Here is a 13,252-nt window from a genome sequence, read left to right as displayed (position 1 = left end):
GTTGTCTTATTCTTTTTCCCTTTTTGGGGCATTTTCCCAGCCAGTTACTTGACTTTTGAGTTCTTTGTCAAGAGGAGGGTATACTCTGGGGACCTGTAAGTTCTCAGTTCCTCCAACGTGGTACAATCAAGGGAAAGGAGTTTACTCCTCTCCTGGTCTGTGCTCTGGTCTGTAAGCAGAATTCCCTCTCCAGAGCTTTCATCAGTTCCACCAAGCCAACCAGAGCTCCTTCTCACGTCAGGGCTGCCATTCAGAGCTGAGATCCAGATCAGCTGCTCAATTCCCCCAGGGTCTTTAGGCCAGGCCTCCAGCAGTGGAAGCTTCTGCCTGGGGCCCGAGCTAGAATGCAGAGTTTCCTTCTCACTCAGGTGAAAGAGCTTTCTCACTGACCTTTGAAGCTGTTTGTAAGTTTGGTGTTTGTAAGTTGAGGAATCTGGGACCCACAGCTGTTGCTGGTGGTGCCTTGAAGTCAGCTCCAGTCCTGTCCTTGCCATGGCGTGGCCAAGGCTGGGCTACGCTATACTCTACTCCATGCCTGGTGCAATAGACCTTTCCTGTTGGCCTTCCAGGCTGCCTTGGGCTGGAAATCTCCTTCACTCTGTCATTTTGTGGCTTCTGCTGCTCTAGAATTTGTTTAGAGTCATTTTTAATAGGTATTTTATGGGCTTTGTGGGGAGAGCATTTAGTGGTGCATCCTTTCACTCCTCCATCTTGGCTCTACCCCTATCATTTTTCAATCTTGTCCAACTCCTTGTGACCCCATTTGCGATGTTCTTGACAAAGATGCTATAGTGGTTTGCCATTTCTTTTTCCAACTCATTTTGTAGATGAAGAAACTGAGGCAAATCTGGTTAAGTCACTTAGCCAGGGTCACACAGGTAATAAATGTCTGAATCTGGAGTTGAACTCAGGAAGAATATGCTTCCTGACTTCAGGCCCTGGTTCTTTATGTGTTGTACCACCTAGCTTCCCAATATGTAGCAGCACCAGCATTTAAACCCAGATTCCTGACTCCAAAGCTAGCATTTGTCACTGTACCACAGTGTATTCCCACCATACTGTATCCCAGTGTCTTTTAATTTTGATCATGTATGAGATACTGTGTCTGAGGAAAGCTTTCTGGTTATAATTTATTTCAAATACTTTCTTAGCCATCATGTTTTTGGAAGAGAAGTATTTTTTTCATAGCTTGTTCCCTTTTGTTTTACAAGGAAGCTCTTGATTTTTACAGATGTTTTTATAGAGATGAGGAGGACATCTAGGTTGGTAGTTGGTGATGTTTACCTTTTTGGGGGGAGAGGGTAAAAGGACTATTCTTGTTCCTCTCCATTAGATTATTGTAGTGCTAGTACGATATTCACAGTGCCCACAGCAGCTGTGAACGTGCTGGTATGGTTCTGAATTGCAAAGTAAAATAGATGCTCCATAGAGAAAACAGAAGAAAAGCATTTATTTAGACACTAGAAAGCCAAATCCATCATAGCAACAAAGAAATCTATACACAATAACAATGTTGTGGGCACTAACGTCCCCGAGCCTTCCACAAACCAGCTCCCTTAAACAAAATCCCAAACGTGCTCTCCCACTGGTGCTAGTTGCTGCCTCTTTCCCAGCTCCAACTCATTTTCTGCTTTGCCTCTTCCTGTTCCACCCATTCAGCAAAATCCTCCCACCACTGGCTCCATGTGACTCAGATTTGCATGTGACCTAAGCAGGTCACATGGGCCTATTAGTGGATGAGAAAGATCTTTCCATTTAAATTGCCATTGCAATTATGTAGTTCCTTGAGAATATAAATTAATTTCACTGTGTATTTATATCCTTATCTCATAGTAATGTATTTGGTATATCATCTTGTTGATTGATAAGGGAATCTTTCTTTCTTGTACTTGTCTTGAAAAATTCATTCCTGAGTATCTTTAATTTTGTACCTGTAGCGTTAATTTTTTCTCTTTGTACTTGATCAGATTCAGATGTTTATTCCAATTCCAGCTTTTAAAGTTTTATGTCCACTTTTAGTGTTCTGGTGATAACTTTATATTTAGTTCTCTGAGGACCAGAAGCTTAACCAGAGATCATCCTAAATTGTTACTAGGTGAGCTGCTGGGTAATGTACCATTATATGGTGGTAATAGCTCTAGATGTACCGTTTCATAAGGTGGGATTCCAGCTTACATCAGTGGAAGAAATAATTCTGACAAATATACAGATTATTGAAGAATTGAAGTATACATCATTCTGCTTTATCATATAGTGTCAGGTTCAGGAGTTGACACTATTTTGAAACATTAAGGAATTGATTTTGCCATATCTGGAGATATTGAAATTAAGATTTTGGGGTAAAATATTGGACATTATTAATACTCAGAAGAAGAGATGATTAATAATAATAATGATCTTCCTAGAAGATGAAAATATCAGTAACTACCCTTCCATGTACCTACAAAATTTTTTTTTCTGCTAAATTTTTGTAAGAATAATATACACATATATCAGGAGCATTCTTCATGAAGCAATGAGAACAGAACAAGCAAATTTTTGAAAGAAATATTTTATAATATATTACATATTTTTAACCATGAATTGATGAAATGCTATTGAGAAGACATAAAATAATTATATAAAATAATTAGTTCAGTAGAACAAAAGAAAATTATGAAGGTTCTCCTGCAAGGAGTCTTCCATGCATTTGTCAAAAACAAGGTGTCCTTCTAAGAGATGATATCAAATATAATGCTGTTTAACCATCTTAAGGTAGGCATAAACAAGGCATCACATTCTTGTCAGAGACACTTGTTTTTGGTAGTCCCTCAATCTTAACATATGGCAGGTCATTTTTTTCCCAGGTTATGACATTTTTCTTATGGCACCTCTACACCTCTTGCATAATTCCTCATTTGTAATGTGTTTCAGCCTGCTCATGTCTACCATGAACAGTTTTTATATAGCCATTTGGGTGATCACTGACTTCATTTCTTTGAAGATACAAAATTAAAGTACTCAATAATTTGTGTAGTACTGTAAAGGTAATTGTAAAAAGATTTGATTCTTTTTTTGTGTGTGAATGTGGGACTTTAGTTTGGGAAAACAATTATCCATTTAAAAAAATTCTTTGTTTTACTGTTTCAGCCAGTGGAAGATCGAAGGCGTGTACGAGCAATCCTCCCTTATACAAAAGTACCAGACACAGATGAAATCAGGTATCTTTTTCACGTATGACTGCATAACTAGACAGTGTGGTGAGCATTGCTTTGAAATCTGGAGGATGTAGGGCTTTCAGGTGTAGGCTAGAAAGACGCTAAGGGCTCTGGTCTAGATCTAGAATAGAAAGCAATGCAGACTATGTCAGTGTCAGCCCGTTCTTCTTAGGCTGACCTCTATGCATTGTGAGATTGGAGAGAGTAAAAGGAAAGGTCGTCTGGCTTTGGTTTTATTATGTTCTGTCACATCAGAGGGCAGTAGTTCTTGTTATTCACCTTACTTCACATTGATCCAAGTATCCAGATGGCTAGTCCCAACCTTGCACCCATGATATTAATTTCCCTCAGGTTGTTTAATTAATTTAAGATACTATGTTAGTTATTTTAAACATACTTTATGAGAAGCAGCATGGCATGATGAATAGAAAGCCATTCTCACATCCAAGAACACTCTGGGCAACTTATTTTAAGATTCTTTAAGTTGCAGCGAAGGTGCTGATCAGCATTGGTGAAGGGAGTTTCCTCACCTAGGACTTCCTGTGCCAGTGACATCATAGGTCTAGTCTCTGTGCATATGAATAGTCTTCTGCATTTGAAGAAATCCAGAACAGAACATGTATTAAAACAAAGAAGACTGCTTTTTGATTGAGGCCTTCTCTACCATCAGATTGCTTTGGCCCTCAGTCTCAACATTTGAATTTTTATATCAGTATTTTATTTCCTTTATTGATAAAATGATAGTAGTTATGCAGGTAACTCTTAAGATCATATATCTGTTACTGGAAGGCACCTCAAGCTTTAACCTCCTGATTTTACAGATGAATAAAACTAAGACTGAGGAAGGCTAAGTTCTGGTAATGAACATAAAGACTAGATGTTATCAAGAGTATTGAAAACATTCTACTTTAACAGAATCCCAGAATTATGGAATTTTAAAGTTGGAAGAGAGCTCAGTCCTGCCCAGTCCAACCTGTAAAGTAAAGTTATCCTCACTATATGACATATTCAGCAAGCTGTCTTTTAGCCTACAGGTATCAAACACATGACCCACAACACTTCCAAGTGCAGTACAAACCAAATTGAAATGTAATTGAGAAATTTTTTTAGCAGAACAAATAAAAATACAATAAAATACAGATAATTTTAAAAACTAAGTCAATATGCAACTTGTAGGGATCCTCATGTATGGATTAATGTCTCTCATTTCTATTTGAGTTTGACACCACTGCTCCAACCTCTGTTTGAAGACCTCCAGGGAATCACTTCTCAAAAAAACCCAAAAAACAAACCCACAACTATGGTTCACTTGTGTTTACAAAATCATATTTAATTCAGGAAGATATGAGGAGCCAATAGAGCAGTTTTTTCCAGGGTGTGAAGACAGACAAACATATTAGGACATTTTAGTTTGGAATGATTAAGGCTTAAAAGGGAATGTTACTGAAATCTATAAAACCTTGAAGGGTTATGAAAAGACAGAAACTAACTCCTGATGTAATTCCTAACCAAATTCTGGCATAGTAGAACTAGTTGTCATTCCTTGAAATGCAAGTAGATGAGGAGATATTTAAGGAATTTATTGGTTTATACATGAGTAACAAAGAATTAATTATCTAGACCTTCAGTTTTAGAAGTGGGAAGGATTTAGAGAACATTTGGCCCAACCTCCTCCCTCATTTTAGAGTCGAAGAAGCTGAGGCCTAGAGAGTTTGGAATAACTGTTCCAGGTCACACAGCTAGTAAATCAGTAGACCAGCATTCAAACCAACATCCACAGACTTTTTCAGCATTGTGGTACTGGCTGAAAATATATTTGATACATTTTGTTATTGATGTCTCTCTTAAGGGAAAATAGAATATTTGGGGTAAATTCCCAACTTCTGAAGATATTAGAAAGGTCAAACATGTCTTTTTTGTAACATGTTGCTTTGGTGCTGCTATGAAGATAGTATGGCATATCATGAATCTATCTCTTGTGGTGTAGTTCATGTTTTTAGTTAGAAAACGTTTAATGTGCTCAACCTGTTAAAGCAATAGTGCTCACATAAAATATCTGACGTTAACTTTTAAAATGTTTCGTGAAGGTTTTTAACATTCTTATTTTCTAGTAACAGCTAGCCAGTAGAAACTCCTCTTTAAAAATAATTTTATTCTTTTTTTTTTTAACATATTTAAACATAATTCATTTTCAAATCTATACTTCTTCCCCTGTCCAGAAAGCCATTCTTTGCAACAAAGGGAAGAAAAAAAGGATTTAGTTATTATTCTTCACCCATATTCCCTGCTTTTGCCAGAAAAGGAAAGAGCATTCATTTTTTCAGGAGTAGGCTTGGTCGTCGTAATTATTACACAGAACTCAGGTTTTCTTCTTGTTCTTTCCTTTTACGTTGTTGTGGTCATTGTGCATAGTGTTTGTCAGGTTCTGTTTGCTTCGCTTCGCATCAGTTTACCTGCCTTCTCTTGCAGTTCTGTATCGTTCATATTCACAATTTCTTGTGATGCTGTAATATTTTACGTGCAATAATTTGGATACTTATTCTCTAATTAGGCATCTACTTTGTTTCCAAGAGCCTTCTTTTGTAACTGATAAGCAAAGCATAATAATATCAGTCATATCTGAGAGCATGTGTATTCACACATACACACACACTCCCCTAAAGGTGATAATAATATTAATGATATTTCTGTTAGTTTTGTGGCTATCTGTATTAATCAGTTGAGCTTATGCTTAAGTGCCAGCTGTAAGCTGAGCGCACATATGTATGTAGTAGGCATGTATTGTCTGTTCTCTCAATAAGTCAGTGCTTTGATCCTCGTAACTCTTGCAGTGTGTCATTTTGTCATAGCGTACATCTTTTACTTATATATTTTCCCCTAATCTCATTGGTTTATGGTAGGGTAAGATAGCTTTTAAAATTTTCTTTTTAATGTTTTTTTTTTTTTTTACCATGACTTCATTTTTAATAACTTCAATATTTTTATCCTTAGTTTCCTAAAAGGAGACATGTTCATTGTTCATAATGAATTAGAAGATGGATGGATGTGGGTGACAAATCTGAGAACAGATGAGCAAGGCCTTATTGTTGAAGATCTAGTAGAAGAAGTGGTAAGTGGTTTTCTGTTAATTTATAAAGAGTTCCATGTAGTTCTTTAAAAGCCGTGGGAAACTGCAGATGCTTAAGGGGCTGTAGCTGTGATTGAAAAGGATTTGATGAGAAAGTTTAGTTATTCTATTTATAGATTTATATATAGTTTCTATTTTTCCTTTTATTAAAGGATACAGATTTTTTTAATACTAATATTTACATGTAATGAAGGTCATGATGTTTTAGACTATTAAAAGTACATTGCTTAAGGCCTTAAATAATAGAAGCTTCTGTGCATTTTTGAAACTTGTTTTTTGAATCAGAGGACTAACACCAGTGCATACTTTGTGTGTGTGTGTGTACATATATTTATGTTTGCTAGTCTTCAGATAATTGCATATTGAAACATTATCTCAAATTTACCTCATAACTTTGAAATATTTGTGTATCTCAGTGTCTCAGATTCCTGTCCTTAACATTTTACGTTTTTCTGTTTCCTAATTTTTAAAATTTTACCATTTTGAATTTCTCCTTCGTTTGCATACTACATCACATCACCTTTTGTTCATGTGACAATTAGTTATAAACATAGGAAATGTCTTATTACAGTAGTGCAAATTATCATTTTAAATCTATATTTGTAAATGTATGAATATGATGGAAAGACCATCTGAATCTAAGTCTCCGCTATGCTATTAACTATGTAACTCTAAATTCCCAATGAGAATTAAAGTCACTTTGCTTCCTTGGGACTTCCCTATCTATATATCAGTTGAGGTCATCTTAAGTTTTTTACTAGCTCCAAAAGTATGTGTAATGGAAAAGAAAATTGTTTAATTACTAAAATATAGACATCTGTATTTTTTAAATTTCAAAATAAATACATCTTTTCCTGATACTTCCAGTGTGATAGAATGACACTGAGGGACCTCTCTCAGCCCAGAAATATGAAACTTCCCAGACTATGCCATGAATCTGGTTATGTGTTAATTTCTGCCATCTGATGACAGCTCCAAAAAATGAGATGAGGCAAGACATTTTTATTTTTTACCTAATTGTCCATTTGATGAAGAGACTATCTGGGGATGAGGGACAACCTTTTCGTTTTACTTTTTATTACATAGAAGAAAAACATCTTGGGGCTGCTAGTGGAGATTGAACCTCTCCACTCTAAAATAGTTAATATATATGACTTTAATTTACCTATTTTTGTAACAAATTAATTGCAAAGGTTATGAAAGTCCTTTGCCAAATTTTTTGAATAAGTTCTGTTTCACCTGTCTGGCAACAGGAATTTAAAAATGTGCCACGAATTTTTTGTGTACTGTCTGTTTAAAAAAAACCCCACAAAAAAACCTTTGTTAATCCTTGTAATGTGGGTTTTTTCTTTATACTCTTGTTAACTAACCTTAATGAGTAGAAATATTGAAAGAGGATGAGGTCTTATGAAATAATTGTTTACGTAGAGCAAACAGCACTGTTTATCTAATTAGAATTTGTTTCATTTAAGTATTAATGCATGCCAGCTAACTGATTCATAGAAGAGAAATACAAAAACTTTCTTTCCTTTTTTTAAATTTAATTTTATTTCTCCTCAATTATATGTAAAAATAATTTTTAACATTCGTTTTAAAATTTTTGAGCTCCAGATTCTCTCCCTCCTTGCCCCTCCTCATTGAAGAAGGCAAACAATTTGATATAGGTTAAACATGTGTAGTCATGCAAAATGTATTACCATATTAGTCATATTGTCAAAGAAATATAGACCTAACCCCTCCACCCCGCCAAAAAAAACCCAAGAAAAATAAAGCAAAAAAAGTATGCTTTGATGATCCGTATTCAGACTCCATTAGTTCTTTCTCTGGAAATTGATAGCATTTTTTGTCATAAATCCTTCAGAGTTGGAGTATTGTGTTGCCGAGAATGCTAAAATTTTCTACAAATTAAGACAAATTTACCTCTCTCCTGATATACACAAACAGATAAAAGATGTTTGTGATAAAAGGATTGTTTTAATTAAAACTTCAAAATAAGTTTTTGAAAATTTTTCAAAATAGACTATATAAAGTGTAAAATATTGTTTCCTTCTTTAATTAGGGTCGCGAAGAAGATCCACATGAAGGCAAAATGTAAGTTAATATTAAAACATTTTAATTTTCAGTCACCAAACCATAAGACTGCTCCAGTTTAAAATTTATAATAATTTAATGTTGACTAAGTTAAATTTTATATTTTTATTAGCGGAGAATATAAATTAATATTATAATTGAGGACATAGTGGAAATCTTATTGCTGAAAGGGATTTTGAAAGATATTTGATTCAGGGTAGTGAATATCTAACATGATTAAGATAAACAGTTTTAAATATCTCGAGGAGACTGATGTTTCTTTAAATCACAAAATGGCATTATATATACTTAGTTTTTTTAAGCCACTGAGCAAACCAATTTTCCACAAAAAATAAGTTTATCACGAATCTCAAATCTTCTTTTTGTCACCTCTTTTATAGATGTCTTTTAACTTTACTGCTGTCCCAAAGAGTATTTGCTCGTGTTTTCTTTTCTTTTGAAAAATGTTTTTCTATTTTAAAAAATCGTTAGTGCAAAAGTCATTATTATGTTTTAATTTAAACATGTTTCTGAATATATCCTTCTCCCATCCCCTTCCCAGCAAGCCTTCCCTTCAGATAACAGGGGAAAACTATTTCAGCAAAACCAATCAAAATATTGACTCTGTCTGACAGCATATATAACATTTACACACTCTTGGTTTCTTACTTCTGCAGTGAATGTGAAGGGGGAGATGCATTTTCTCACCTTTACTGAGTGGTCATTTAAATCCTAGTGCTCATTTGTTGGGTTTTTTTTCTTAGTCACGTAATCACTATACATATTGTTTTCACTTTGCATTAGTTCCCTTAAGGGAGGGAAAGGAACAAGGGGGTTATCAAGTGCTACTGCATCAGAGACTGCTAAGTACTTTGCAAGTATGATTTCATCGGATGATTTAAGTATTTCCATGTCTCTTCACATTTAATGTTTCTTATAGTACAATAATACTCTATTGCATTCCTGTGCCAAAGTTGGAACCATTTCCCAATTGATATGTACTTATTTTGTATCAAAATTTTTTCCTATCACAAAAGTGATAATGTAAGTATTTGGGCATTTGTAATTTACTGGCTTTGACCTGCTTGGAGTAGAACTCTACTGGATTCTCTGGGTCAAAGGATAGACATTTTCACTTGTTTAGCATAGTTTCAAATTGCTTTTTAATATTGTTAGATCAGTTTATACCTTCACTGACAATAACCTTACTTCCCACATTCCCTTCATTTGTGTTTCACTTTTTCTTAACTTCAGTGGTTATGTGATGAAACCTGAATTGTTTTAATTTACATTTCTCTTATTAGTGATTTGAAACAATTTTTCGTATGGTTGGTTCTTAATAGTTCAGTTCTTTTGAGGAATGTTTGTTTATATCTTTTGATTTGGAGGTGGTTCTTGTTCCTATATATCTGTGTTAATTCCTCATTTATTTTGGATATCAGACTATTTATCAGAGATATTTGATGAACTGTTTTTTTTTTTCCCTTTCAGGAGTTTTTCTAATCTTGGTTGCATTGATTTTGTTTATGTGACAGCCTTTTTAATCTTATGCAGTCAAATTATTTTATCTTGGCAGTTTTTTAATTACTTCTATCCCTTGTTTGACTAAGAATTTCCCCTAGTCACAGTTGTAAAATACACCTACATTTATTTTCTTCTAAATTTTTATGTAATGACACTTTTTCTTTTAACAAGATTTTTCTTAAAATTATTTTCAAAAATAGTCTCTCAGATAATAGTCTTGTGTTCTGAAACTTATTTTTAATAGTTTGTTATCTGTAGGAAAATGTTCACATTTTTTTTTTCTTGACCAAATGCTTTTCTTCATTTCAAAAAACCTTTTCAATCTCCTCTTATACTGCGGTTGAGGAGGTAGGATGGGAGTTTGGGGGTAGTGTGTATTGCATCTATTTTAGATATAGAATATGTTCTTGGTTTTCTTGTCATAGATTATCTCTTCCTTTTTCCTTTCTGCAGTCCTTATTACCAAGTTATTTTCATAGGTCGTGCCTTTTCTTTTTAGCACCTCATTTTGTTTCAAGTGGATCATAACTCTTTCCATAAGACTTTTGGCACATACAGATGTAATTCAAAGTTTGATTTCCCTATTGCTTGTTTTTTCTATTATGCATTCTTACCTTTGAAACATGAAAGCAATGAACAGGTAAATCATTCTGCATTAAACCTGCCTAGACTTCCCTTTCTGTGGCAGGTATATGAGCAGCTTTTTGGCCATCCCTGACCCATTATTATTCGTTACATTGATCAGTATTCGCATCATGTGATCTAGAGAAAGTCTTAGCAGAGTCATGTGGAACATCACTGCCTACAGGATATAATATAAATAACCCTTTCTGGCTCTCTGTTTAAGAGCATCTGTAGCCTGGTCCTGTCTGCTACCTCTTTTGCTCCTTTTTTCTCCTCTTTGTCCTTGGACACCACACATATCCCTTGACTTCTATCCTTGTGTTTGCCCTGTTGTTCCTTTTGCAAAATATGCCTGACTGGCTCTTGTTTATTCAGGTCCTGACGACTGTTGTTAAGAGGAGTGCTCTGTGAAGCTTTTCTTGATTACTCACAGCAATCTTTCTGTTATAATTTGTCTGTGCCATTCTGTCAGGAGTTTGAGGCTAATTATAGAATTAATGTCAGGGAAGCCAACAGAAGAGAGAGCATTAGGAAGGAGTAGGTGAATTTTTTACAGGGTCACATTTAGAGCAGGCAGGGAGGATAAGAATTCTTGGATGTTAGGAAGTAATTATTCATCTTGGAAACATTTTTTTGGTGGAATGCTAGATAAGAAAGTCAGATTCCCTTAAGAGTTAGTTGCTAGTGGGTGGTGAAATGGAGTCATTCAATACATACTATTATTTATATGATTTTGGTGTGTGGGAGCATTGAGAAAGGAAATAGTGACTAGTAATATTACCAGCTTTTGGAGATTGACTTGGGCACAATGAGTGTACCGAAATGTGATGACTGAAGCATTTCCTTTTCTGCTGCTGATTGAAGGCAAAAAAGAGGAAGGTATCTGAGTCAGCTGGTTAAACTTAGATAAGAGAAGATTATTCTAAAAAACAATTTTAAGAGAAACCTTGTTAAAATAAAAAAATGCCATCGTATAAAAATTTGGGAGAGAATAAGTGGTGGCACCATGGGTAGGGGGAATATCCCAGCCTAATAAAGGATAGACACATTTGCAAAAAATAAGTTAAAAATTTGGATTTATGGACCATAGCTTGAAATAGAAAATAGTGGAGTTTTTGTTTGGTCTTAGGACTATTAAGGAACCACTAGATTTTATTGAGTGTGAACCAGTCAGGCCTTCTGTGCTTTAGGAAGAAGTGGTTTCAGTTGAATGTTAATGGAAGAAGTCAGACTGAAAGGAGAGGAAGTAGAGAAACCAAGAGGAATTGACTTTTTCATTAATTGTAGCTGAAAAGGTGAGGAAAAAAATTCAGCATGAAGGCTAATGGAGAAGAGCAGAAGGTGGTGAGAGATTTTATGGAGCAGGCAGATGAGTACATGTTTAAGCATCTAGGAAAGAATTGTTTGATGGGTAGAGACTGAAGGTGAGAGAAGCAGAAGTAGGGGTGTTCATATGAGCAGTTGGCTGGAGAAGATTGGAGAGGGCAGAATCAAGGATTCATATAGAGGGGGTGGTCTTGGTGAGGAGGAGGACTACTTCATCAGAGGTTTAAGGAAAGGGAGAGATGTGAAAGGAGGAGGGTGGAAAAGAACTCAGTGAATCTCTTTGATTTTTTTGAGTGAAGTTTGATGTGATGTACTAAACTTAGAGGATGGGAGGAAGAGAGGCTTGATGAGAGAATAGTTTTCCTCTCTGAGTGGACATAGAGCATTGTTTGGGAAGGGAAAAAAGGATGGCTTTACTGCAGTGAGGATCCACTTCGAGATTTAGGAGAAAGTACAAAAAAAAAAAGGAAGGGAGCCAAGTGAGAAATAATGGGGGCCTAATGTTAGATTGTAGCCATGATTAGAGAGAAAATGGAAGCAAAAGACGTTGTAAAGGTTGAATAAGATGTGGCACTTGATTGTATACTTGGAGTAAAATTGAGAAAAATTAATAAGGAGGCCCTTGAGGATTCTGAACTTCAGAATCAGAATCACAGTCAGAACTTCAGTTTGGAGTGTGTCTTGTCTGCGCAGTTCCATTACTTCCATAAGCAGTAGCATTTGAATGTGGGAGTAAAGGAGTTGGATGGTGAGAACAAACCACAATGATTGGAAAAAGAAATAGGGGGCAAAGAATTGGAGAGTAGAAATTAATGATACTGGTCCAGTGGTGTTTTCTCAGTTTGACCTTTTTGTTAGCTCTTGACCCTCCTGAATCCCTCTTCTTGGACACGGTTGTTGCTTATATGACGGTACACACTCCTCTTTCATCTTTCTGTTTCCTCAGTCATCATGGCTTCATCATCGTCTGTGCACACCAGCTAAGCTGGATGTCTGCCAGAACTCCTTGAGTCATCTTCTCTGAATCTATTCCCTTGTGTTCTCTTATTATCTCTCTGTAACTGATTCCAACGTCTACACATTGAGCCCTAAATCTCTCTCCTGAACTCACATCACCCTTGCCTGCAGATGTGCCATAGGTCTTTCCAGTACAGCAAGTTTAAAACAGAATTTATTGTTGTTTGTTCCTATACCAGACATACCCATTTTTCTCAAGATCATCATTATCCTTCTGGCCACTCAGTTTCAGAACCTCAGCATCACCATTGATTCCTTATTAATTCTTCTCAATTTTACTCTTAAATACAAACCAATTGCCAAATCTCGAGTTGGCTTTCCAGCATCCATCTTGGCTTCACTCATGCTTACTGCCCTCTGTTAGATC

The 13,252-nt window shown here is 35.6% G+C and overlaps 1 protein-coding gene across 1 annotated transcript in view; it reads left to right on the top strand.

Annotated features, from left to right (window-relative positions):
* The window catches only part of RASA1 (RAS p21 protein activator 1), a 113,617-nt gene that overhangs the window by 41,691 nt on the left and 58,674 nt on the right, over positions 1 to 13,252 (top strand). The window contains exons 4-6 of the mRNA XM_072606203.1: positions 3,130 to 3,200; positions 6,189 to 6,306; positions 8,384 to 8,415. Coding sequence (XP_072462304.1) covers positions 3,130 to 3,200; positions 6,189 to 6,306; positions 8,384 to 8,415 — 221 coding nt within the window. The remainder of the gene's footprint in view (positions 1 to 3,129; positions 3,201 to 6,188; positions 6,307 to 8,383; positions 8,416 to 13,252) is intronic.

The sequence above is a fragment of the Notamacropus eugenii genome, chromosome 4 (assembly GCF_028372415.1).
Source record: "Notamacropus eugenii isolate mMacEug1 chromosome 4, mMacEug1.pri_v2, whole genome shotgun sequence".
Taxonomy (NCBI): Eukaryota; Metazoa; Chordata; class Mammalia; order Diprotodontia; family Macropodidae; genus Notamacropus; species Notamacropus eugenii.
This window is presented reverse-complemented; position numbering and strand designations above follow the sequence as displayed.